Raw genomic sequence first — 26,579 nt, 5'->3', positions numbered from 1 at the left:
GATATCTATCATTCACGCCCCAGAGTGGTGGTTCTTCAGCGAGCCAGGACGTATGAAAGATTTCTAGAAAAGAGAGGGATCGGTGATATTCAAAATAAATGGGGGTGGGGAGAGAAAAAAGCTAGGTTTGAATTTTCTGCAGTGGAAGCTCTTGCAATATGTTGAGGCAGAATGTAAGGGGTTGGCATTTGTACCTTATTCAGTGCTTATGTTAGCAGTGCAGTTCCCCTTAAAATGTGGCTGCTTTGAAGTAGTCCAGCTATAAGAAACGGTACGGGGGTGGCAAGTTCTTTCCACAAGCATCAAGTAGCACAGAAGTTTTGCATTATTTCATGCTGGCAGCCTGTCCGGATAACCCAAGCGAGTTAACATCCCCGTAATAATTTCTCTCTAGTGTTGGAATAAAATGTCCTGAACTGGAGCCAGATAGCTGATCTTTCTCTTGCATCTGGAGGGACTTTCCTCTTTCAAATATCCCTGACTAGTCAAGTTCATGGGGTGTTTTCTGCTCACTGGCGTTACAGAAATGGGGAGGGAGATGACAACAGTGTGCTTTAATTTGTGAGGTGTTTGCTGGGGCTTTGCTTTCGCTTATTTATTAGTAATCAAATACTTGTTTTCCTGGGGAATTCTTTGGGATCTGTTTGGATGGTCTGGCAGGGCTTAACAGCTGTGGTCTGTTGAAAGAGCTTTATGAATTACAGAGGGTGCGGTCCAGAAAATTCTGCGTCCTCTGCGAGATGGCGGCAGTCTCTGTGTGGGTAATGCAGCCAAACGCTTGCCTAAAATCAGGCCACCCTTCTTGCAGGAGGAAGCACGTGTCTGAGCAGATGCATCCTATACCCACTGCTGGCAAAGATGTTTTCCTTACGTATCTCACAACGGGATCACTCGGACAGCGTGTGCAGTCCAGCCTGGAACTGTAGTGTCTGGGGCAGAAAGCTGAGCTGCTTGATGCAGAACAAACAGACGTTCCTTTGCTTGGCTGGCAAAACAGTTGTGACTCCAGGTCAGATGCAGCTATCGGGTGACAGCGTAGAGGAAGGCGTTCCCAGCAAAGGTGACAGCACACGCAGGCAAAGCTGGAGAAGGCAAGAGCTGGAAATAAACAGCCTTCAGCTGGTTCCTGTTTTCTTTCTCTCCCATTTAACAACCCTGCACTGGGCACAGACTCGGTCATCATTAAACTTCTTGTGGAATGGTTAGATTTATAACGGATTAGCTGGGTCTGTATTCCGTTCACCTTACACAGAGGTGTCCACCTGCTGTGTTTTATGGCTTCACTCTCCCAAGGGCAGATGTCAGCTCTGCGGGTTAAAAAAACCAGTTTGCTAGCGATCGCTGGTACGTGAGACATGTTAAGGAGCACTTGTCCATGTCGTGGGGTTATCCTGCCTCTGTGGTCCCCCTCCCCGGCGCTGCTGGGGAGTCACCTGAGCTCCTCTGCCACTCGTCGTTGGAAACAATGTATATTATGTACATCTTATATGTCAGAGGTCTTGGAAGGCAAGGCAGGAAGGGAGAAGAGGTGAAGTGGTAATGCTAGGAAATTTCCCCTCTCTTTGCTGGTTATTTTTTTTAGATATGATTCTACGGTCTGGGTTGTTAATGATCTGCAATATTTAAGAATGTGCCAAAAAATAACCGCCACAGAAAGCTATACTAATTCTGAATAAAAAGCCAGCAAGCAAAAATAGTACTTTCAGTTTAGCAAAAAAGGCAGGTAAACATTCAGCAGCATGTGTAAGTAATTTGAAGGGGAGAGGATACCAAGTTCTGGGGAACAGCTGAAGAGGAGACAAATAATTTAGAATCAGTGACTGGAAGTTAGTGACATAAAAAGGAGCTTGTTCACATGTTTCTAGCAGTTATTAATCACTGGAACAAAGTACGGACAGACATAGTTCATCGACCCCAGTGCCTTCTAAAGGAAGTTAGGATGCTTTTCTCAAGAAGATGCATACTTCAGCACAACTTTGGGCTCAGTTAATGAGCAAGAGCAGAGGGCTGATTGTGCTCAAGGGTGGGTCAGGCTGTGGCTGATCAATTTTAGCTGCAATTTAAACTCTTGATTTATTTTCCAGTGAAATCAGTCACTGGGTTTGCAGCTTTTCTTCTGCAACATACTTTGCATGAAACAGGGAAATAAAGTCGTAGATGGTATAGTGACAGTGTTTCCTTTGGCTCAGATGCAGCATTCTGGAGGGGCAGAGGTGAGAGTGGGATACTCTGCTGTGCACGAGGTTTCTGGTTGGATTTCTTGAGCAAAGTTGGGTGGTGGAGAGGAGAAGGAAGGAGAAGGAAGTTACTCCACAGGTTTCCTGGTACCTGGTATTATTAGTTGGTTTACTCTGGTATATTAATAGATCGCTTTGGGTGTCAGAAGGAATCAGTGTGGCTTGGCTTTGCAGATGCCTGATGCCCATGCTGGGGGGGTTCTCCTTCTATCCCCTTGAAACAAATACAAGTTCATCATAACACTTGATGTATCGTATGCCTGTAAAAGAAGCAGCATACCGCTGCTTGCCTCGCACTTCATATCTGCATGGAAGCAGTGCACCACAAAAATATATATGTTCTCCAGTCACCTGCGAGACTTTGAACTTGCAAACCTCTACACAAGAAGATTTTTCCCCTTGTATTTCTTAACAAAGCTCTTTCCATTGCTTCAAATTAGTTTTGAATGAGTTTGTGTAGGTGGTGGTTGCTTCTGTCTTTAAAAATGATTGAGAAGTCTTTGTGTGATGTCCTTCTGTGTGGTGAGCGGAACTATTGTGTTAGAAGCTTGTGCATGTCATATGCGAATGTTTTTGGGTTTCTTTCATTCTGTGGCTGTCAAATGAATTGTGATCACATTATCTCTGAGATTCTCGCAGCAGAGAAGTCTTGGTTCATTGGATCAGCTGGTTGCTGGGCTCTGGAAATGTGTTGCGTTTCATTGAGGTGCATGTACTTGCAAAGCTGTTTGCTGACCCTGGCATTCATAAAGCAAACCTCATGATCTTCTGCTCATCATGTGGTGTCTCTTGTTTAATGGCAATAACTCTTAACAGTCATTAACAAAACATAGTTGAAATAAAATACAGTTTCCTACTGCGTGGTTTTAGCTGTCTGTAAGAGCAGGCAACTGGTCCGCTGCCGGTGTCTCAGGTACAAGATGAAGCTCATATCCACCCTTGCCTTTCACATAGCTTTTCCTCTGGTACCTTGTATGGGGATAGCCAGACGCAGCCCACGTACGGGTATGTTACAGGTCACGGTTCCCTGCCCTGCAGTAGGTTTCGACGAGATCACAGATCCCAGCTTGGTGGTGGCTACATCCGCAGGGGCTGTGTGGGAGATGAGGAGCCATCCTCCATCTTGCTGGCAAGATGCTTTGCTTTCGGGTTTGCATCGCTTTGTTAGGGATGTCAAATGCTCCAGTGTCAGTGGTGTGTTAAAAGCACCATTCTTCCAAAAACGTGCACGAGTGTAGAGGTTTGCTGTTGGCTTTGTCCCAGGCTGCTCTCCTTGCACACTTGTTCTTTCAGCAGCCTTGCTTGTGGTCACACATCGTCTATGTGTGAGCCAGGACCCTGCCATACGGCAGTCTGAAATGGCCTGTGTCCATTTTAAAAAAAGAGATTTTCCCAGTTTTGGCTTTGAGGCTCTATCTGTAAATAAATTTCAGGATTTTTGTCATAATCATCACCACCAATTACCTGCTCGAGCACAACTTGCAAGATCACACCTCTTAAAATACAGTATCTTTGATAGCTGGCATGTGGTTGATTCATATGTGTGAAGGTGTTAGGCATCCTGACCTAAACTGAAACAATCATTTTGTGACAACCATTGAATGTATGCACAGCACGCACAAGAAAGCTTTACTGGAAATGTTCATTGCGCTTGGGTTTTTTTCCCTGAAGTGCAGTGGAAAGTCAGTTAAGCAGCTTGAAAAGACGACAAAAATAAAGCCTGTCAGCAAGTAACAATTAGTCGCGTACAAGGTATTTCTTCAGCGTGGTTCATTAAAAAAAAGCTTTTCCTTCACCACTGCTTCATCACAGGGAAACTGCTCCTGTCTAGGCTCCTGAGATGTGCAGCCAGGTGACAACCATTGTTTGCCTGACGAGCACATCATGTTCTTTGTCAGAAAACCGTTACCCTTTCTGGAACCAATGATTTATCCTGGTCCATCTCTAAAATATTAATGTTGGTATGCTCATGATGTAATATTTTCAAGGTGTAACTTAGATGCAGACTCTTCCTTTGTCTGTACCTGCAGCCAACAAGCAGCAGACAGTGCTCCAGAGGGCTGGCTGGCTTTGGCTACTGCTCAGCAGCTCAGGGAGACCATGTCAGGGCATCTCTGGGTTATGACTGCAGTTTGACGGCATTCTGTCTGGTCAGATCAAAGAGCCAGTTTAGAATAAAATGAATTTAAAAAATCTTGTTACGTGTCATTCAGACAAAGGGCGGTTTTATTTAATGGGTGCATTTTATGAGAAGATGTTAAAATTCCTGGTAAAAAGTATTGGATTAGAGAATAAGTCTGCAAATATTAAAGAAGCTGGGCACCCAAATCATCTTGTGTCATGTCACAGAACCTGGCACAGTTTCTGTTGCAATGACATTTGGTAGAAGGCACCTCTTGTGGTGCTCTGGCACACCTGCTTTACTGGACTGTGTGAGTGGGTGTCAGGAGAAGGTACCAGGGCGTCTACCTTTGCGAACGTGTGATGCCCCTGCTGGGCTTTTCTCATTTCCCTCCTCTCTGTTAATCACTAGAAGTAGGAACAAACTCATAAAAGTTTACCTGAGATGCTCTGGGCAGGTAGAAGGTGTTGCGGTGGTGGGAGGGATATCTCGTGTGAATATTGACCAGCTTCTTTAAATAGTAGCGTTCCTCCTCTGTTTGTAATCAAAGATGCAACTTTATTAGTGTTTCAAAGTCATTCAGCGCTGCTCTGACTGCAGCTGCTTGGGAGTGATCAAAGGCAGGCTTACCAAAGACGGCCTTGTGTGCTCTGCTTCGCAGAAAAGCGGGCAGGATATATTGCTATTCCCATTTTAATTTGTTTGTTCAATAAATCAGGCTTCATTCCTATTCATCATGTAAAGCTGTTGGATCCTGAGCTGCTGCAGAATGCTAACTAATTTCATAATTCTCTGCATAAGGTGACCCACTTACAAGTTCATCCTTCAGTCATGTTTAAGCTCTGGTCCTGATTTATGTAACAGCATATTGGTTTCATCAGGAATTGCCTGATCACTCACTGCGTTGGCTGCTTTCTGACCTGTACATGATTTGTATTCTCCTCAATTTTAGGAAGAACTCTCTGTCTCTGTGCGCACATGGGCAGAACAACGTTAATAAACCTTCCTAACAGTAGTCAGGGCTTTGAGTTTTTGTATCACTTAAAGGTATGTTAGAGTAGAGATTAAAAGGAGTTTTAAGAAGTCTGCTGCGGATGGGGCAATGAAGAATCAGCACAAAATGTCCCTCCTCATGTTGCCCTGTTTGTACGTTTTTGGACTGTGATTAACATTGACTATAGCATGTTATGAGTCACAATCCCTTTGGTTAAAGGGCAGGAAGACAGGACAGTTCTTCCTCCTCTGTATTTGGCTCATACTAGTTTTGTTTCTGAACTGAGAATCAAATTATAGATAATTCCATTGTCCTGTCCTTACCTTAATTCATTGTACTTACCTTAATTCATTGTACTTACCTTAATTCTGTTGCTGAAAGAGAAGCGTGCTGCCTAAATGTATTAGGGCTAGCGTGATTTACTGCACTCACTTTTCTTTAAAAATACATTTGGAAGTTGTTAACAAGGGAGTTAACGTAGCTGAGACACTTGGGCTGCCTTAACAATAACATATGAGTTCCTGTTGCTCCAGGTTTTGCTTTACTGAAAACTAACCTCCCAGTCCTTCAGGATATCATGCAGTGCCGAAAGGTGAAATGATCTGTATTCAAACTTGTGTATGGAGGTATAGATCCTGTTCCTTTTTCTCTTGTAGCATTCGTTCTTCTGCCGACTGACAGAAGATAAGAAATCTGAAAAGTTCTTTAAGGTTTTTTATGATCGCATGAAAGTGGCACAGCAAGAAATCAAGGCTACTGTCACAGTCAACACTAGTGACTTAGGAAATAAAAAGAAAGATGAGGAGTCAGACAGAGATGTACCGAGCAGGAAAAGAGGTAATCCCCAGTTCTTCCGTTTCTAAAGTGACAAGGGAGTAAAATGCTGTGTTTTGAACTCATTTCAATTGATGCAATAATGCTCTGATCTCTGATCCCACAGAGCAAAGTTCAGAGATCAGTGCTGCCCTGGCTCGGGATTTCAAGAGCTTCATCCCCTCTTCATCCATTTGTGAGATTGTGCTATTGAAATGATGAAAAGTATTTCTGAGATGAGACTCTGCCGCCTTGTCTATCGTGACAAGCTGCCCTAATCTGATTCGTAGTAATGACCCTGGACAGTGGGTTGTGGTCAGTGCCTTCTCTAACAATAAGTGGAGAAATCCTAATTTCCCTTTATAGCAGGTCCTCCTGTATCTCCTGATAGTGCTAAATGTGTGTGCTCTAACCAATTAATACCAGAATTTGTAACTCGATGTGGTTTGCATAAAAGGTGCAAAGAGCATAACATGATATCCTTCTAAACTCCAGACCCTCATGTCACACTAAACGTACTTACCACAGAGCTGATGATGAGTAGCTGGCCTGCGTGTGAAATGAATGGGAGATGTGTGAACAGATTTTTCTGGTCCCCTTTATTTGGTTTGCCGAAAGAAAATCTGTTCTTATGTGTTTTAGTGAGAGAGCCTATGACCCAAATTACTGAGGAGGTCCGGGATCAGTTGCTGGAGGCCTCTGCAGCTACAAGGAAGGCTTACAACACTTACCGGAGGGAGGCTGATCCTGATGACCATTATTCAGCAGGAGAAGGAGCACAGTCTGCGGCAGACAAGAGCAAAGATGACCTGGAGATGAGTGCTGTGATCTCAATAATGCAACCCATCCTCCGGTTCTTGCAGCTGCTCTGCGAAAACCACAATCGGGATTTGCAGGTAGAGCCTGGTTCCCTCCTGAGCCAACGTGCTCGTGTCGCCTTGCGCTGTCACTGCTGCCCCTTCGTCTCACTAACCCCATGCCTTTTTAAATGGATACATGACCGATTTGGGGGGTTTGGGCCTTGAAGATAATCCAAAAGAAGTATTTATACCTTGTTGGACAGACAGGGAAGTCCGGTTGTCCAGTGTTCAGTGGTCTTTTCAATTTTTATAGAAGGTGGTGGGATCAACACTTGATGTGGCTTTTTAAAAGTATGTCCTTAAAGCAAGTAAGTGTTCTGCTGGGAAGTTACTGATCTACTTTTGAGAGGGGAAGGAAAGGAAACTAAAAAAAAAGTCATGTAGGAAAGTAAAGAGAGCATTGGGACTTTGGTTGAGCAGCCCTCAAGCATTTGCTGGCTTTCCAGTGAACAGGTTCTCCTGGGTTTTCATGGGTCTGTTCATGTGTGTGGAGTTGAACGCATAGGGCTGGTATCAGGAAAGCCTCAGCTGGAGCCGAATCTGGTGAAGGGCAGCAAGAAGGGTTTCTAGGTTGTATCCACAGTGAAAGAGACCAGGGAGAGCATGGGTGTGGTGCTGAAAGGGCCAGAGGTGCCGGTGATGAAGGACGTGGAGAAGGTGAGGGTGCTCAGTGCCACTTTGACCTTGCTCTTGCCTGGTAAGACTGTCCTTCACAAACCCTAGGCCTCTGAGACCTGAGCGGAGGTCTGGAGCAAGGAAGCCTTACCCTTGGTGGAGGAGGATGGGGTTAGGAACCGTTTAGACAAGCTGGATATGCACAAGTCTGTGGTGCCTGGTGTGATGCCCCAGGTCCCCTCTGGAGTGCTGGGTTCTGTCCTGGGCTCCAGAGTCCAGCAGGGAGTCTCAAAGATGGCTAAGGGACTGGAGCATCTGATGGGCTAGGAGATGCAGAGGGAGCTGGGAGAGGCCAGGCTGGAGAGGAGAAGGCTGGGGACATCTCACCCTGCGTATAAATACCTGACCCAGGGACGTGGAGAGGACGGAGCCAGGCTCTGCTCAGTGGTACCCCAGGGCAGGGCGAGCAGGGTAGGAACAGACAGTTTCCAGAGGTCCTGCCAACCTCGGCTGTCCTGTGACACTCCGGGATGTGTTTGTGCAATTTTAAATAGCGAGCCCAGAACTTGTACGTTAGTAATCTTATCTAGCACGTGCCTCCACAAACGATAAGATTTTTGCTTACTAAATGGACTGCAATTAACAAGATTTTTGTTTGGTGTAGCCACTGCCGCTGGATTAGAATTGAATGCAAGCGAGGAGCTAGTGAGATGCAGTACAATGTACTAAATGCCCTCATAAAGGAGGAATAATTGCCTTGATTGCATATTGTTACATGGCACGCCAGCAGTGTGGGACCCTGCGTGAGTGCTTTTCAGACCTGCCAAATCACTTCCGCTGAACTGGAATGCCCTGCTGCTGGCAGTATGTGAAATCAGATCTGTACGATAGTGGTTCTGTGCTGGGAGCATGTAATTCTTCTAGCATTTTATAGGTGCTGAGGTTACATACATCAGGGTTTCTCCTAATTTCTTCAAAAAACTATTTGATCTTTGTTTTGTCAAACAATTTTCATGCCGTTAGCGATGTCGGAGACAAGTAGGATGGCAGTTTTATGTGGCAGTAGTCCAAACCGCACGCACATGATCCTGCTGATGCTGTCTTTGGCTAGGCACTGAGAGCTATAGGAGCAAAACTGAATTCAAGCCAGTGCAGAAACTTGGCCTGAGCTGTTCGACATCCTGAACAATTAGATTTCCCAAACAGCAGGTAGTTGCATTCAGCTCTCCGAGAAAAAGGTTGTAGGTTTGGTTTATTTAAAAAAAAAAAAAAAATGGGAGGAACAGTTTTTCAAGTATAATCCTTCTCCTGATGCTTGCCCGCCTTGATGCTTGCCTTTCTCCCTCAGCCCTGAGGGGGAGGCAGGAGTATCTGAAGCTTCAAAATCTATATGTCTGCAGCTAGTATGTTGTAACTGAGCTCCTTATCAATATTGCCAATGGACTGACTGCTCCAAAACTGTGCAAAATAGATTTGAATTGGAAGTGAATAGGGATCACCTGCCCAATGCAGTCACGGGTTTGTCAAACCAGGCATTTTACAACCATTACCAATTGTGAGTAGCCTGATGCTGTGCAAAAGCAGGAAAATGCAAGTCACAGCTGTAAGCGTTGATAGTTGTTTTAGACGAGGAGGAAGTCTGTGAAATGGCTTGGGATGTTGCAATACTGTGCCTTTTGCATCACTTGGCCACTCCCTTGGCAGATAAAACTGCAGTTTGTTCGGCACTGCGTGCGCGCAGGGTGCTGTCCCCCTCAGGCTTGCTCTGTGGGTCTGGGGGAGGAGTCGTAGTATGTTCATCCATGCAAGTAAATGCAAGAAGTGGGACAGACGGGTGGATGCTGAAGTATGTTTTGTTACTCGTTTTGGGCTGAAAGCATCAAATTTTACGGCGGGGTACTCTGTTTCTCTCTCAGCACACGGATACTTGGGTGCTGTTATTAAACTTGCGTTAGGTCTGACCCTCAGCTGTGGGCAAGAGCTGAGCCTTGGAAGCAAAGCTGTCCTGGCTCCGGACCGCTGTAGCCAGCCTGTTTGGACAGGCCACGTCCCCACCAGCTTCCTTAGGGGGTCCTTTCTGTACCGACTCTTTTCTGAATGAAGGTGTCCCTGTGTACTCCGGAATCAGTCACGAGGACTGAAGCTTGTGACAAGCTGAGTGGAGCACGCGGTGCTGTGCACGAGAGCCGCGCTGGCTGGAGCAGCGGGGGCTCCCGGGGCAGGGACGGTGCCCTCGAGCCAGGGCCCGGCCGGTGGGACCAGCAGCCCAACACAGCACCGCAGCCACGCGTGAGCTTCAGCCTTACCCTCACAGATCCCACCTTCGTGGCAAAAATAACACTCGAGTTCTTTTGTTTTGCAAAATAAAAATGTTGTAGTAATATACTGGCCACTCACGCTCGGATTAAAGATGTGAGTTGGTAGGTTAAATACTAATTTTGTGCAAAAAAACCCAGGAGTTGATACAACTTTTAACATTGGACATTACCTAGGCTGTGTCCCCAGGGATCTGTTTCTTTTATTTGTAATTGCTGCAGGCAGAGCCAAGGTAGTCAGGAACAGAGCTCTGCATGGTGCAGGAGTGATTCAGTAATTCGACAGGGGGGACGGTGCATACCTCAGGTTCGTTCCCACTGCGAGCAGTAGGATGGCACGTTCAGTATTGAAGAGTTGTGTTCCTGTACATAGCCTGTGAGATGCTCTGGTTGATGGAAAATTAAGAGCTTGATCTCTGGTGGCTGAGACGACAACAGACATTCACTGGGGCAGTTTCTCACAGTGCAGCAGGGTCTTACTCTCTAGTGTTTTCCTTCCCCTTGTTTAGCCATGTAACATTGTCCTTCTGCCTCCTGTGCCTCATTCCTCCTCTTTCCTTTGTGTTTATTGACTTTGGATCAAGAAGCTAAGGCTGGTATAAACCTATGTGTAATCAGAATAAATGCTGTAATGCAGCTGGGGAGCATTTTGTTTCATCACTTTTGGTATTATCCATTATTTTTGCTTTTTTCCTGGAGGGAAGGCACGAGCTCCAATTTCTGTAGCGTCAACCTTTCTACATTCTGACAACTTAATCAAAAGTCAGGTTGCTAAATGAGCAATCAGTTGAAATGTGCTGAATCACTGTCACCTTTAGTCTGCATTCATAGACAGCATTTTCCGTTTTTTAGCTTAGCCTTCAATTGAATCTGGCAATTTCTCTGTCTGTTTGCCTTAAAAGACTTATTAGTCTGATGCAGGCACTAAAGGCATTTAACAGTGCTCCTCTGCCGGCTGGCAGAAAATACCTTGCTGGTTCCATAGTCCCATGCATCTTGTTCATCTGAGGGGTTTTTTTTCCACTTTTGAAATGTTTTGTAACCTGCTAGAATTAAGCTGGATAGGCGCTTTCCTGCTGAAACTTTGAGGAAAAGAAGGTGGTAGTGGCTGTCCGTTTTTACAGCACACCGCTGACAAACAGCATCTGAGTCACTGGGAAATTGTTTTTCATTAATTGTCCTCCTTTGTTTTGGTTGGGTTTGGGTTGGTGGTTTTTTATATGTATTTGGAATATAGGAGAGTGGAAACAAGTTTAATCCATGCTGATAAGTCTGGCATTTCATTAGAGGAGCTGCTCTTAATCAGCAGCTTCAAGCAGGGATTACAATAATTATGTGGGAAGAAATGCGACTGAGAGAATTGTGTTTCAGGCCGCCTTCCTTCAAGGCATGCAGTCATGCCTCCTCGCCACCATGCAGGTTGTGCTGCTGTGAAGCCAGAGCCAGGGAACTGCCGCTTGTGTCTCGGGGAAAGGTCTCGGGAGGAGAGCCTCGGGTGATGGTTAGCAGTGAGATCTAGTAGGCAGGCTGCAGGGAAGCTTCCAGGCTTGGCAGAGCTTTCTCTCCGCAGAATAGCCTGTTCTGTGCTGGGTTTCAGCACTCTGGCGATGCTCTTGGTTTGTTGCTCCTTGTCTTCTGTAAAATTTGAAGCCCACAGGCTTCTCTCTCAAGAGAGGTGTGTTGCCAGCAAGCCCTGAAAGAGGCTTCAATTGCTTGTAGAGGGTCCAGTGAAATTAGAGCAGTATACCACACAGTGCAATTGTGCATTGATGAACTTAATAAAATATTATGATCCAAACATCGGGTTTTATGTTTCTTTGGGTTTTGGGTTTTTTTTTCCCCCTTCCCTCCTGGCTTTGACACTCTCCTTGCAGAATTTCCTACGCTGCCAGAACAACAAGACAAACTACAACTTGGTGTGTGAGACGCTGCAGTTTCTGGACTGTATCTGTGGAAGCACAACTGGTGGACTTGGACTTCTTGGTCTGTATATAAATGAGAAAAATGTAGCACTAATCAACCAGACGCTGGAAAGTTTGACCGAGTACTGTCAGGGGCCTTGCCACGAGAACCAGGTAACGCTCCGTAGCTGTAAAATGCATCACCCTTTCCCCTACACTGCGCTGTGCTCATGGCTCTCAATCTGCGGACTCGTTTGTCTTACAGCGCTGCACTCTTGACTTGCCCTGCAAAGGGATTTTGGTTTGTTTGGGGTTTTTTGTTTATAAATTCATACAATCGACTTCTCTTTCCTGGGGCCCCCTCTGAGGAGTTGAACCACTCAAAGCAGTAGAGATTTTCCTGCTTTGCTAGGATTTCAGTTGTTTTATTAGACTTGACAGACAGGGAGAGTGAGGAATTTTTGAACTTCATAGTAAAAATGTTGCTAAAATCAAGCTGTGTTGCCTGTTGCAAGTGAAGCCAGGAACGTGCCCCTTCTCCCAGCCTGAAGGGAGAAGGTTGAGCTCTGTAGCTTCATTACTGAAGGTGATAACCGCGTTGAGGTTGTTTTCAGGTGTAGCTCTGTGTGTAGAACCAGGTGCATGTTGCTGCCAGCTGTGCATGCGCTTGCTCGGGGATGTGGTGGTGGTTCCTGATGAGGATGGGTTGGGTGTTGGGGAGGACCGCCATGTCTGCTGGGGGGGAGGCAGCCTCTGTCCAGCTCCCCCCAAACCACGCTCACTGTCAGTGGTACCTTCTGCTCCAAGCTGGAGTAACTGTTTTAAAGCAAGAATGGTCGTTGAAGTAATCCTGTTACAGGGAAGGCATAACTGAATAACAATAATCCTGTTCGATAAAGCAGTTAGTGACCCACAGATGGACTTGGTCAGCTCTGTGCCTCGAAAGTTGAATGATGGGCAAGAAATACGGGAAGATACTTCACGTAAGCAGGAGTGTTTGGGTGCTCAAGAATTACAGTTTGCTTCTGTGGGAAGGATCAGAGGGCAGGGGCGGCTGTCCTGCTGGGCCACACTCCGCCACTTCACCTTCCAGCAGGTTGTACAGCTGTGTTTTAGAGCATCGTACCAATAAGGCCCATTTCTTCTACTTTTGGTCTAAATGTGACCCTTGCTGTAACTGTTTCAATGAGTCAAATGCAGTCTGAATGTCTAGGGTAAACCATACGCAAGAGATCGCTGCCCCAAAATAGTTTTGCAAACTGGCCACTCTGTGGCATTGACTCAGCAGGTAACGTGCTCACGGTGTGGGTCAGAGCACTGTGCCGCTGGGCTGGCATGACCTTGTATGTCCTGTGCTTCAGGGTGGGTGTCACCCTTCTAACAAGCAAACTCAGGCACTTGCAGACATGGATATCTGCTTATTTTCTCCATTTGCATATGATTTGAACTACAGCATGGTGTGAAAGGCCTGGAATATGACTTTGAAAAAGTCTTCGAGATTATCTGTCTTTTGAAGTGCTTTTTCTTTGCACACTCAAACAATTTACAGCAAAGCTAAACAAAGAGTGGTGGGGGTGACTGATGTTCAGATGAAATCTAAACTATGAAATCATTATCTATGCAAGAAGATACATGAGGCTGTACACATCCGTTCATCACTGACAGTTTCTCCGTTGTATGTATCAGATAGAATAACAACCTTGAGACAGCGGTATGGATCTTCACAGTGGAGCTCAGCAGCAGAGCCAGGCTCTGGATTTTGAAGCCAGCAAGCTACCGTGGGTTTGTACGTTTTAGTATAGACCTTTATAAAAGCAGGGTTAAAGGGTAAGCAAGGAGGTTATGGAAACTCACATTCTTTGGTTGGACAGGACTGAAGTAGGTGTTGATTGGTACATGTAAAATAAAGAAAACTCTCCCTAATCTTAGTAAAACAGTGTTCTTCCTTAGCTGTGTGCTCAGCCTGGATGCTTTGGCATCTAAATGCTTCGTTTATCAACTGTGTTGCTTTCTGCTTCCTGCGGCTGGGTGGTTTCAGTAGGACATGCCATGGCTGATGAGAGGAAAAGCTTGAAGCAAAACGCCTTAATCTTTTGTTATTCCACTGACTGAAGTTTTCTGTTCAGTTATCCATCTCAAACAGCTTACGAGGTGATGAAAGAGGTGACTCCTCTGTTCTGGCTGGGTCACCAGCCTAGGCTGCATTTTTAGTGTAGACAATTGGTGAAATCTGATGAATTTTCTTTGGACAGAACTGCATTGCTACTCACGAATCCAACGGTATTGACATCATCACAGCATTAATTCTCAATGACATCAACCCTTTGGGAAAGAAGAGGATGGACCTCGTGTTGGAACTGAAGGCAAGTGAATACTTTGTGTGATCCGCGTTAACAGTAAGATGAAACATAATTTTATTGTTGGAATTATGTGGGTGTTTATTATATCCCAATATTCATAAGTGCCAAAAAATTATATGCATCAGCGAGCTGGAGGCAGTGCCCAAACATTGTTTGTCACGGGTATTTCTTCTTTTAAATGGCAGCATGGACCCACAGGTTTTTAGGTGTGGGGGGGTGCAGGCAGTTGAGATATGCGGAGGAATCCTAAAAAGTTTTTCTGTTAAAGACGTAAAGCTGATAAAAATTTTTCTGTTGTTTTTTGATTAAAAAGTGTACACGTAAAAGTACAGAAAAATGGAAGTAAAACTCCTCACGCTACATCTAGTTTCCTAATACTTTATTGCTGTTGTTTAATCATCAAGTATTTTGTAGGGCTGTTCATAATAATGCTGAAATAATTAGCGCTGGTGCTGGTTTCAAAATACGCTAGGAGGTTGTCCTCTAGCAGCAGTAGTCACAGAGCACTCCTGCCACAGCATATGTTTTAGAAATATTTCCTTGCTGACTTATTGTCCTGCCTTATAGTGCAATGTCTAGTTGTTTTCCGCTGCAGACTCACACCATTATTAGGGGTAATGTGGGGTTTTTATTATTCTAAATAAAAAATGCTTTTAGACTCAATTAGCATTATACTTCAAAATTAAATACTTTTATTGGTTTTTATTGTCAGTCATGATGGATTTTAATCTTAATTGTTTGTATTAAAGTAGTCTGGTGCCTTGTGGTAGTTTCCCATTTCCTCCCTCTCTTTCTTGGCATTAGCAGGTTGCTGAGTAATTTTCAGTTAAAAGCAGCAAAGCACGTCTGTGTCTTCAGCCTGGGCTGTCCTTTGATTTAATCACACCAGTGTCTTCAGTAAAGCTGAGCTGCACCATTTTGGAGCTGATAGCTTGTAATAAAGCTGCAGTATCTTTAAAACCAAACAAAATAATACAGGCTTGAAACATCAGTGCTTTAGAAATTTAAACCTTAATGTGGGTTAATGTGATACCTCTCACTAAATAGGGTTTGGAAAATAAACTGGTAAAAAATACTACTAAGTTGTATATTTCAATAATGAGAAGAGAGGGGGTGTGCTTTGCGAGTGAGGGTGTAGGAGTCCTGCAGTGGGCTGGGTGGAAAAGTCTGCCTTGCCCACGGCTCGTGTTTGTAGAACCCAGGCACCTCGAGCCCTTCTGGGCAGGAGGGGTGGCAGTGCTCAGGCTGCGTATCCTCATTTTTTGACTCCTGATAGTGACTGCCGTTGTTTTTTCCCCTCCCTTCAGAACAATGCTTCAAAACTCCTCTTGGCGATCATGGAGAGCAGGCACGACAGCGAGAACGCGGAGAGGATCCTCTACAACATGAGGCCCAAGGAGCTGGTGAGTCTCTGGGTCACTCCAAGACTCCCAGCTCCCCTCGAGCCCAGTGCGGTGGGGATGCTGGGGTGGCTGCATACAGCCCGGGGGTGCTGCGGGGGCTCTGTGCATGGATCGATGACAGCTGGGGGACCTTTCAAGGATTTGGTTGAACGAGTGGAGTATCCACAGGGGATGGGTCTGCCTGGTTCCCCAGCAGCACAAGCACTTAGGAAAGCCATGTTCAGCACTATGGAGGCATTCAGCATCCTGTGTAAGGCGGAGAAGGAGCATCATCTGGTGCTTTGGGATCCACATCTAGAAGTTATTTGCACAAGAGAACCGAAAATTTCTTGTGACCTGAAAGCAGTTCAATAGACTGTAGCGGGCTTTTGGGCTGGTTAATGTATTAACTGGTGAAAACAAAGCAGGAGATCCAAAGTACAGCTGAAACGCTGTCGGCATGTCTTGGTGCACGTAGCTGCAGCGGGGGGCAGAGGTCAGAACGTGATGCAGTGAGGGTGGCCCGGAATATATTACCTAGAGGGGAACATGAAGTTGAGTTTCTTGTGTCAAAGAGCTGGGCTGAAGGTGCTGAGTTCAGGTCTCCTGTTTTATCCTGGATGTTGAGAAGCCCGCTGACCTTCCTCTTGACTGTATATGTTCAGATCCCTTTTGCCTCTGTAGGAGTGCCCAGTGTACACTGGCCTTAGACTTCAGCCCCCAGCCTGAACTGTCACTTCATGGGCCTGTGTGTCTCTTTCTAGGTGGAGGTGATAAAGAAGGCTTACCTGCAGGGAGAAGTAGAATTTGAGGATGGAGAGAATGGGGAAGATCTTGCAGCATCTCCGAGGAACGTGGGACACAACATTTACATACTGGCTCATCAGGTAGCATTTCACCTACCGCTTCCACAGTACCAAGTGTCAAAAACTATGAATAGCAAGAGGTCTGCTGTTCCCTGATGTTATTTTAATGGCTGGCCTCTGAGACAAGCTTACGGCACGTTCTCTGTTTATCAGAGCAAATTCCAATCCTTAAAGAATCAGAAAAGAAATTTCTATAAAACAAGAACTTTTTTGGAGCTTTTTTTTATAATGGGAAGTGGGCAGGCTCTTGACCAAGTTTCTGAAGACATGTGATTCAAGTTCTTGGCGGTGCTGAGAAGCAATGTATTATTTTTCAGCTGTATCAAAGGTTACTTTATACTCCCAAAGAAATTCTACTCAAATACAGATCAATTAAACTGTAAGCAGAAATCTCACTCTGCTTTTATGGTTGGTACCACATTCTCTTAATGTTGTAGCCAGTCAGGTTTATTGTGTTGATACAATGTGGTGTTTGAAAGGTAAAAGACCAAGGCGGGGAAATATATATCTAGACCTACTTTAATATGTTGTTGCTGCATGTATCACTCCACTAGAGACTTCTTATTCCTTTAGCATCTAAGAAGACCATCACTTGTGCCCTAAGATGAATTCAGAGCCTCCAGAAGCCTGTTTGGAGCAGTGCTCTGTGCATGTGCTTTTCAGTGGGTGCACATTTTCCCTTCCATCCCTGTCAAGAACTTGTGTGATTAGCACACCTTTGAGTTAGGGTGGATGTAGAAGGACAGACTGAATGTGAATGTTCAAACAGTTTCCCAAGTCAGGCAAAGGGTGGGAGAGCATGGGTAAAAGAGGACTACAAGACGGATATTAAAAAAATACATATTTGAATCATTCTGACTTGCTCCCAAAATAGAGCTGCAGGGTGTCTGGTTGGAATAGAACAAGCCTTCTGTCAACTTTGCCCTTTCTTAGCAGCTGACTGCATACTATTTCTTATTTTATGCCAAAAATCAGAAATTTAATATCATAGAGAGACATCTGGTGTCTCCCACTCCCTTTTCATTCCTTTATTTTAGTTGGCTCGTCATAACAAAGAGCTGCAGAACATGCTGAAGCCGGGAGGTCAGATAGAGGGAGACGAGGCTCTGGAGTTTTACGCCAAGCACACGGCACAGATTGAGGTACGGGGAAACTGGTGGCTGCCGGGAGGTGTGTGGGGGGAGATGATCTGCTGCCGAAAGAGCCGCCTGGAAGAGAAACGGTGGAGTTAAACACTGGTTGCATTATACGTGGTATTTTGATTGAACTGACTACCTGTGTGTGGACTGTCATCTTTGACATGGGAATATATGTGCACTTTTTTTTTTTATTTTATTTTTTGACAGCCGCTGGGGGGGAGCTATTTTTGAGCTGTCATGTGTGGGCTTTAAGATGGAGCTGAGCAGAGCTCTGTTGGCAGGAGGAAGTGTAACTTCACTTCTGTTATATTTTGGCCGGTACTATTGCTGAATCCATGAAGTTACTGATAGCTTTTGCTATTCTTTCTGTATTAAAATGACAGTTTGGCCTGATGTACAATCTAAGATACTTCTAGAGAGTAAAACACACACAAATATGGGAATTTCACAAAACTCTAATAAGCAATATAAATATAACTGTTATCCCGTATATTTACCCATGCAGTGTGTGGCTAAAATTTGCAAAGATTCTTGATTTGGGCAACCAGATTGCTCTGAAATCTAGCACAGCTTTGGTGCAGGATTCACTGGGCCCTTGGAAATCCCAGCTGAGAACGGTATTGCCAGGATAAGACCACAGCACAGAAATTATCAGTCCTGGAGCTAAATGTAGGCCTGCTTTAAAAGGTAAATTAAATGAAATCTCTGTCAAGCTGCTGTTCTATGGAAATGTATCCAAGTTTCTACATGCAGCTGGTTTGAAAGAGGGTGGCGGGTGGGGGGAAGCAGACAAACCAAGACATAAAAGCATTTAAAAGCTTGGAAGAACTGTAATAAGGCTGCCTTTCAGATTGTCAGGTCGGACCGTACCATGGAGCAAATAGTCTTCCCTGTGCCCAGTATCTGTGAATTCCTCACGAAGGAGTCCAAGCTGCGGATCTATTATACCACGGAAAGGGATGAGCAAGGCAGCAAGATCAATGATTTCTTCATGAAATCAGAAGACCTCTTTAATGAGATGAACTGGCAAAAGAAATTGCGAGGTAGGTGGCTGTTGCCAGTGTGGTTGTGTGGAGCGTTACCAGCAGAGCGCTGAGGTCAGGTTTTCGGAGTTTGAAACATTGGGTCGGTAGCAGATGGTTCCCCAGTGTGGCAGCAACCTTGATAATTGTTTGAAAGAGTCTGCTCCTCTGCACGATGGCAATATGCTGTAATGAAGTCAAGCTTAATGCAAGAGCAATATAGACCAACTGGAGGGGATCCAGGGGAGAGCAGCAAGAAGGATCACAGGTCGTCTTTTTTAAGATCCAACAGGAAGGAACAAATTTGTGGAGGCTTAGCTTAAATGAGAAGGCATTTGGTGGCAGGGAGAAATGGAGAGGACACAGCTGAAGAAAGTCGTGATCCGTTCTCTGTCCCTGCACGGGGTACACGAAGCTGTTCCCTTGCATTGCCGGAAGGAATAGGGCTGGGTAGTGCAGCGTGAACTCACGGCATCTCCAGCAACGGAGGTATCTAAGAACAGGTTAAACGTGCATTTTCCAGTAATAGTAGAAGTAGAATTCGTCCTTTCTTTGGGCAGGGAATAGACTGGCAGACAGGCTGGTGAAGTCCTTTCCAGCCTGGCTAAAATACCTGAAAGCAAGCATTTTCAAGCACTACTTTTCCCTATGAGGGTCCGACTGGCAACTAGGAAAACTTTAAATTGTATTTTAATTCATACTGTGGCACCACTTCCCCTAGTAAAGTTTCTAACTCATTTGCTTAAAATTATTTTTTTAAAAAGATATGGTTTCTTGTTTTGCTAAAGGAGAAACGTTGCACTCGAGGCTCAGCTTCAGTGGGCAGTGATGAGGGGTTAGAATTTATTGACAGCGCTCTGAAGCAGGAGAGGTGAAGCAGTTCTATACTGCTCAAGGGATCGTCGGCCATCTGATACCACTGGTGCTGCCTGTGCCTGAATCGGCTGAACTCTGGTTTTAGGGCAAGAGCACAAACTAGCCCGGGACCACCTCCCAGAGCCAACAGGCAAGCAGATTTCTGCTGCAGAGCTGCGTGCTGCTGCCAGCCACCCAGGCCCACTGCTGTGCCTGGCAGTCACAGCAAAGGTCTTCCCCCGACAGAGATCTTGCTGGTACTCGGTCAGCGTTGCGTATTGTAGGAAAAAATTCAGTGAGAGGGGACCTCTTGACCTTCCTCATTGTGAAAATTATTTTGGTATAAAATGGTTTTCCCTTGTTGCAGCCTCTTGACAACTGCATTTTGCCCTTTCACTGTGCACCCCCAAGAAGAGGCTGGGCTCTTCCCAGTCTGTTGTTAGGATGCGTATGCACAGTTCACACTAGAGCTGATGATGTGTTCCACATTTGGTAACGGCAATGCAATATTTGCTTCTGATCGTTGGGGTGTATGTGTGTGTACTTACATATTAATAAGTCTTAACAGGGAAAGGCAATTGTAATCATATTATTTAAAATTATCAAGGTCAGGTTTAGATAAGACCACCTGAAACTTGGTCAGCTCTGCTGAATTATTCTTCATGTGTATGAATACTAAACAGAGCGGAGCTATTTCCACTGAACAATGGATTAGTCCTTCTGGCAGCATCAAAATCCCCAGGAAGCTGCTTCCTAAAATGACTTCTAAGAGCTCCACAAGGAATAGGGGAATATATATCCTAAACAAATGGGCAACTTTGACAACATCTATGTATTCTGTTAGATTTTGTTGTTTCAGTCACTTTACTTGTCTTTGAGGCTATCTCCAGGCAAGCTGTGAAGACATCCATAATTAACAACAGGCCAGCATCAATCAAAATCCACCTGCGGAAGTGGGGAATATTTCTTTTTTCTTTATGAAGCTGGAATCGCTTAGTCTGTCTCCTGATATTCTGGTCTTGTTTGGCCTCTAAGTGATATTCTGGGTTTATACAATTGTTTCTCACATCTTACAAACATGTTTGTGTTTTCAAGACGTGACAGGCTGGCAGTGCTCTGTGCTGCAGTCGTGCAATACTGCTTACTGTTCATTCAGACTTGAGGAAGACTTCTTAAAAAAGCCTTTATAAAAGCCCAGGTACTCCCCCCTTCAGCTGGTGGTGCTAGCCCATACTCTGAGCACCGTAAGTCTCCCAAGGAATCAATTAAGAATTCAAATGAGTCTGCCAAAACCAGGCAGAAGTGCTACACGGGGCTGGTAGTCTGTGCCTGTCCCCAAAGAAAGATTTAAATTAAAACCTGGAACTTGATAATGACCCTTTGTATAACAATTTCATACAAATGAATTCAACCTGCTTACAAATGCTTCCAGTTAAAATAAGACCAAGAACAGAAATAATATAGACATCAGCGTATTATACGTTCGAAACATTGCTACATTGCATTTCAGTGAGGCTTAACATGTGCCTGGCTAATTAGGTGCAATGAAGCTTGTATTCTCTCAGTGACAGGGTACCTTTTTGTAGTCCTTCCCTTTGCATTCAGCTGTTCAATACATTTGCTTTTTATGTGCATTTCAACTCAGTATAATGAGACATTGTGTAATTCTTTTAACCCATTTTTTTTTTGCTTAGGATGCTAGAAGAGGTGATTTGCTGAAGCGAGGTGGTGGCTACTGTGAGGCTTAGTAGCGCTGCATTCATTAATTTACTCTTCAGCCCCAGAGTCTGTATTTTCATCTTTTCCCTAAATTTCACTGTGAGCTTCTGTTCCTTTGCTCTCTGATATCTGTACACGTTGCATCCTTCAAACAGGGGAAAACATGAGTTCTTTTCCTTCTTTGAGAGCATTTTTAATAGATTATTTTCCCCCCCCAGCTCTATGTTTCAGGAGTACACAGTGTGCTGTACAATAAGCCTGCAGGAGCTAAAATCAGGGGGATTTTGCCTTGATGCGGAGGGAATTACTGTAAGGCAGCTTCTTAGCTGTCCTTGTCTTCTGCTCTGCGACCACTTCCGAAAATGAATCTTTTTGTTTTCTGTGTTTCTTGAGTCTAGCTGCAGAGATTATTAAAATTAGGAGTCTTTTTGAAAAGTATTTGTATGTACCATTAAGACTTTAAAATGTGCATCTGTTTAGCTGTACGCCGAGCTCTGTGCAGATGTGCTGGTGTCCTTTGCCCACGGGGCAGAGGGAGGGCCAGCCGAGCTTCAGCTCCGTTATTATTCTGGGGCTGTGTTGGTCTGTTACCCAGCTTGAAGTAGAGCCTTACTTGCTTGGCAGCTAGTCCTAAACATTTTAGCTTTACTGCTGTATCGCTATGCTGCATTTTGTGTCTTAATTGCCCGCCTTGCCCTGTCTTCACTGCGCGTTTTTTTCTGGCTTGCTGCTGCGGCGGAAGAGAGGTTCGAAGGTGGGCAGCATCTCGCGTAGGTGAGCTGCTGGCAGCGGCGTAACTCAAGATGGGGCTGAATCTCATCGGTGCTGATGTGGACAGATTTTCTTCCTCCTAATTGTTCTCCATGTGATTTTTGAGTCCAAAGTATATGATTAGGGGAAACCTGCAGTCCCTGGCCTCTGCATTTCTGAACCCGTTCTGATGCTGCCCCTAAATCACGTTTGAATATACTTTCCTCTTTAACATGACTCCTTTGCCTTAGAGCATGATCTGGGAGACTGGAAGTATCCAAATATAAAGAGTAATCAAATGAACTTCAGAATAAGCCATGAATATTACTACTGTTGATGCTGTGCTTTTGGGCAAACTGAAGATAAATTAAGGGGGTTTTGAGATGAATTTTTTATATCAATCTCTTATTTTTAAAATGCTCTATTAAAAAGAATTCTTTTTCTCTTTTGCAGCTCAGCCTTTCCTATACTGGTGTGCTCGCAACATGTCCTTCTGGAGCAGTATTTCCTTCAACCTGGCTGTCCTTATGAACCTGCTCGTAGCCTTTTTCTATCCATTCAAAGGAATTCGAGGAGGTACCAGTATTTAACATACAAAAATATGTGAACGAATAAGGTATAATGAGCCAAATTCTGGCCTCCCCTTGTGTCTGTGCACCCCTGTCTACTTCAGTGGGGATGGGAGTACAGAAATTGGCTTTTTTTTAATTGCCTTGATTTAAATTGTGCTATGCTCTGACTTTTTCTTGAGGCATTTATAAGGAAAGAGTAGAGCCATGCTTTTTCCTAGGGGAAAAAATTATCAAAGACAGACATCCACCTTTAATTACTTGACTGTTCTACGTTGGTTTAAAGTTCCATAATTAAGTACTGAACTAAAAATATGAGAAATGTTAATTTGTTGTTTTCCTTGAGCTTGCATTTTCTTAATGTCATTTTCCATAAAATTCTGGTGGTTACCTAGCACTTCAGGAGGTCTCCAAGCAGTGGGGTGAGGGCGATTACCCGCTGCGGGCAGGAGGGGCGTACGGGTGGGGTGACTGCCCTGTGCCATTAGAATCTGATGGAGGATACAGGAGAGCCTGTTTCCCCTCTGTGACTGCCTCTCGTGGGGGTCCCTTACCCCTGCGAGCAGAGAGCGGAGGTGGCCCCAGGGAGCGAGGAGCGTGCCAGCCGTGTCCCCTGGCTCGGGAGCGACCTGCCGCTGCGAGGGTCCTTGCCATGAGCGGCTGGCAGCCGGGCTTGCTGTCGTTTCTAACGTGACGTATGGGTTAACATGTGCGATTCGTGTGGGGCTGCACAATCTTACTGTAATAGGTTTCATGGAAGCTGCTTTTGTTCCAAACAGACAGTGGGTTCGTGCAACGGGGTTTGTTCTTAGAGCCAACTCCGTAAATACTCCTGGTGGAGCCCTGATGAGATTCAGCTGCTCTTCCTTAGATCCAGCCTCTCCCAAAGGATGTTCCTCAGCGCGGGTCAAGGGGTGGACCCATGTCAGCAAAAATCGGGGAAATCAAGAGCAATATTCTTGTGAATGCCTCTATCGTGCTTATCCCTTGCAAAGCTGCTGTATAGGAAGGAGCTTTTTCCACATCTGTGGAAAACTGGAGTAAACAAGGACCCAGCAATAAAACCTCCTCCTGGAGAGGGTGATTCATGTTCAAGCCTTCGCTTCCCTTTCTTTGAGGTTCAGCACAACAGGGCCAGCTAGATGCTTATCTTTTCCTGCTGAACTTCCCTCTGCATCTTTGTCCCATTCAGCACCACGTACAGGACCCAGAGACAGCGCGGCTCGAAGAGTGCAGCACCCTGCACATAGCAGTCATCAGCAGAGCTCTGCCTGTGCGGCGTGAAAGCCGCTTCACCCTTCCTTGCAGCTCACCAGTTAATTTAGATTGAGGAGAGCTGTGGTTTTGTCCGAGTAGTGTTTGATAATAGCAGCTTCTGGTCGCAGTGGGCATGGGAGACTTGCGTTTAGGGGTTCTGCCTCCTGATAAAGCCTGTGAGAAGGTGCACAATATTTTATAGCAAATCCGGTGTTCCTGAGGGGGGGAAGAGCGTTATTACCTTCTGCAGCAGCCGGCCGTGGTTTCGGCTGCGGCACCTCAGCGTCGCAGGCTGTGGCAGCACGGGGCTGCCCCATCCCGTCCTGGCCGGCAGCTGCCTGGGGGCTTGTAAAAGGCACGAAGAGCAACTGAATTGTCTGTCCCTAGTTTTGAAGATGACAAGTTTAAATTTAAAGGTCTGTATTTACGGCTGCTAGGAAAGCTGGTAATTAAGTAAGTTCATTGAGATTACCATTACAGGACTGTGGAGGGGATTATTTGGCATTTTGAAGATGTCCTACCCTACATGTTTGAAATAACCAGGTAATGTTTTTTGATAAAATCTCTTCCTCTACTCGTTACAGTCAAAAGTGAAAAATAATTGAATACATGTGTATTTTATATTTGCCTTTAAAAAAAGAAGATTCTTCGAAACAGACCATTTGGGGGAAGTTGTCAGTGTCTTGAAGTGCTCAGACACTGTGAACTGAGTAGCTGATTATCTTCTGACTGTAGCAGCAGCTGTAAAACTTCTGACTTGAGGGGCAGAAATAAAACCGGATGCTTGGAATTTGGTACTGGCATGGTGAGAATTCCAGAGACAGGGAGAGCTTCCCTCCTGGTTACACGTTCCTCCTGCCCACAGTCATGTAAGGGGCTGCACGTGCTTGCGGCGACGCTGTGACGTTGGGCTGGGTGCTGGCAGTTAATGCTGGGTGACCGCTGGCTCGGCGACCTTCCTTTGCCAAGGGCAAAGGCTCCGCTCCCAGTCTGCTCCCAGTCTCCTCCCATCCCCAGGAAGGAGAGACGAGCCGTGCCCGGAGCCCCTGCTCTGTCACGCGAGCTCTCTCCCAACTCGGGTCCCACTGGGGGCTTTTTGCGCCCTGGCGTTGCGCTCCACATGCCGATGGGGTCGGGCTTTTCCGAGGTGGGTGCTACAGGCAGCGGTTGAGAACTTCATGAACTCCAGTTGTATCTGCAGGCCTACTGGGAACTGCTGGAACTTGTGAAAGCAAATACGTTCATGTGCAGCGGACGGCTTTGTAGTAGCTGGGGTTTTCAGACACCTGTGCAGGTGCAGGTAGGATCCTTCAGGACCTGCCCCTCTCGGCAATTCCCAAGTCATTCCCAAATAAGCTTCTGCACAATTTTCCCATCTGCCCTGTCTGCGCTGTCTGTCATTCCCACTTGGGTGACTCTCTTTGGAGCTCTGCACCTTTTGCTGTTTGACAGCTGAAGCAGCGGTGGCAGCACTGCTCTGGGATCCCAAACTCCCTTCAGACAGCGGAAACATCTGTTCAACTTTACGCTTATTAAGTTTTAATTTCCATCTATCCTCTGCTGTCTTTATTAATCTACAGTGATTTGGAACAAAATTAAATGGCTGCTTGTGCTAGTCAGATGAGAGTAATATTTCCTAAGCCTTCTGAATTTAGGCAGGGGGAGGGGAAAGCCCTCAGCGAGTGTCTTGCCAGTAAGACCTAACGTTCCTCGGGAGTGCATACTTGCGGGAGGGCTGCGGAGTGCTAGGAAACTGGCGGGGGGGGAGGTGGGTGTCTTGCCTTTTTGGCTGTTGAGGAACCATTTTCTTGAAGAAAAACAAAAATTTATGTCAGTTTTGAGAAAGAGATGTCTTTCACATTCTGCATAAACTCAGGGTAAATTATATTTTCAGCTGAATATTTTTTATGGCTCTTTCAGAGAAGTGTATTTTTAGTAACACGGGCTTGATGTTATGTAAGCAGACAGTCTCATGGGACAGTCTAAATCGAACCAGAAATAGCAAAAGATGAGAAAAATTGGTGCGAGGTTTTTGACCAAAAGCATAATAGGAGAATCTGCGGTGAATCTGGACCTGGAGGAGTAGGTTGTCTGTCTTCAACCCACCCGTTCAGTGCCTCTACAGAATGCATGAGCAAAATGCCTCTCCTTTTCAGTATTCAAGGTGTGTAAGTAATGAACACTAAAATGAAGAATTCTATGACACTGGCACTTATCATTTACATAATGCTTTAGTAACAAGTTTGTAATTAAAATCTGCTGAAGGCATTGGGCTCAGATGTTCCACTTACGGCTTTGAAATCAGTAACGTCTGAACACAAGGCTTACTGATGCTCCACCAAAGATAAGATAACATGGTGTTTATTTGGTTGGTGTTTTGTTTTGTTTGGTTATACAAAGTATTGAAATGGGTTTTCTTTTTTCCTCCCCACCTTAGGTACGCTGGAGCCCCACTTGTCAGGCTTGCTGTGGACAGCTATGCTGATATCTCTGGCCATCGTTATAGCTCTTCCAAAGCCCCACGGAATCCGAGCCTTAATTGCTTCTACAATATTACGCCTAATATTTTCAGTTGGTTTACAACCTACTTTATTTCTTCTGGGTGCATTCAATGTAAGAATCGAGTGGGCTTTTTTGAAGTTCTCTTGCAGCTTATGTAAGGGTTCCTTACCTGCTCATGAAGATGTCAGGCAAAAATAGCCTGGGACATTGTGGTGGAGCTGGTGGGAGGAGTAATCCCCTCTTTGGACCGTTTCTAGCTGAAGTGCTTTGCTGCTGTTCCTTTAACTTTGCTTCCCCGGGC

At 45.3% G+C, this 26,579-nt stretch overlaps 1 protein-coding gene across 15 annotated transcripts in view; it reads left to right on the top strand.

Annotated features, from left to right (window-relative positions):
• The window catches only part of ITPR1 (inositol 1,4,5-trisphosphate receptor type 1), a 183,626-nt gene that overhangs the window by 130,598 nt on the left and 26,449 nt on the right, over nt 1–26,579 (top strand). For all 15 annotated transcript variants that reach the window (XM_056337551.1, XM_056337552.1, XM_056337558.1 and 12 more), the window contains 10 exons: nt 6,010–6,190; nt 6,809–7,062; nt 11,831–12,031; nt 14,110–14,220; nt 15,525–15,620; nt 16,364–16,486; nt 17,503–17,607; nt 18,455–18,647; nt 22,404–22,526; nt 26,214–26,389. In XM_056337551.1, the coding sequence (XP_056193526.1) occupies nt 6,010–6,190; nt 6,809–7,062; nt 11,831–12,031; nt 14,110–14,220; nt 15,525–15,620; nt 16,364–16,486; nt 17,503–17,607; nt 18,455–18,647; nt 22,404–22,526; nt 26,214–26,389 (1,563 nt within the window). The remainder of the gene's footprint in view (nt 1–6,009; nt 6,191–6,808; nt 7,063–11,830; nt 12,032–14,109; nt 14,221–15,524; nt 15,621–16,363; nt 16,487–17,502; nt 17,608–18,454; nt 18,648–22,403; nt 22,527–26,213; nt 26,390–26,579) is intronic.

Source organism: Falco biarmicus, chromosome 4, assembly GCF_023638135.1.
Source record: "Falco biarmicus isolate bFalBia1 chromosome 4, bFalBia1.pri, whole genome shotgun sequence".
NCBI lineage: Eukaryota > Metazoa > Chordata > Aves > Falconiformes > Falconidae > Falco > Falco biarmicus.
The sequence above is the reverse complement of the archived record's forward strand: the minus strand, read 5'-3'. Positions and strand labels throughout refer to the sequence as shown.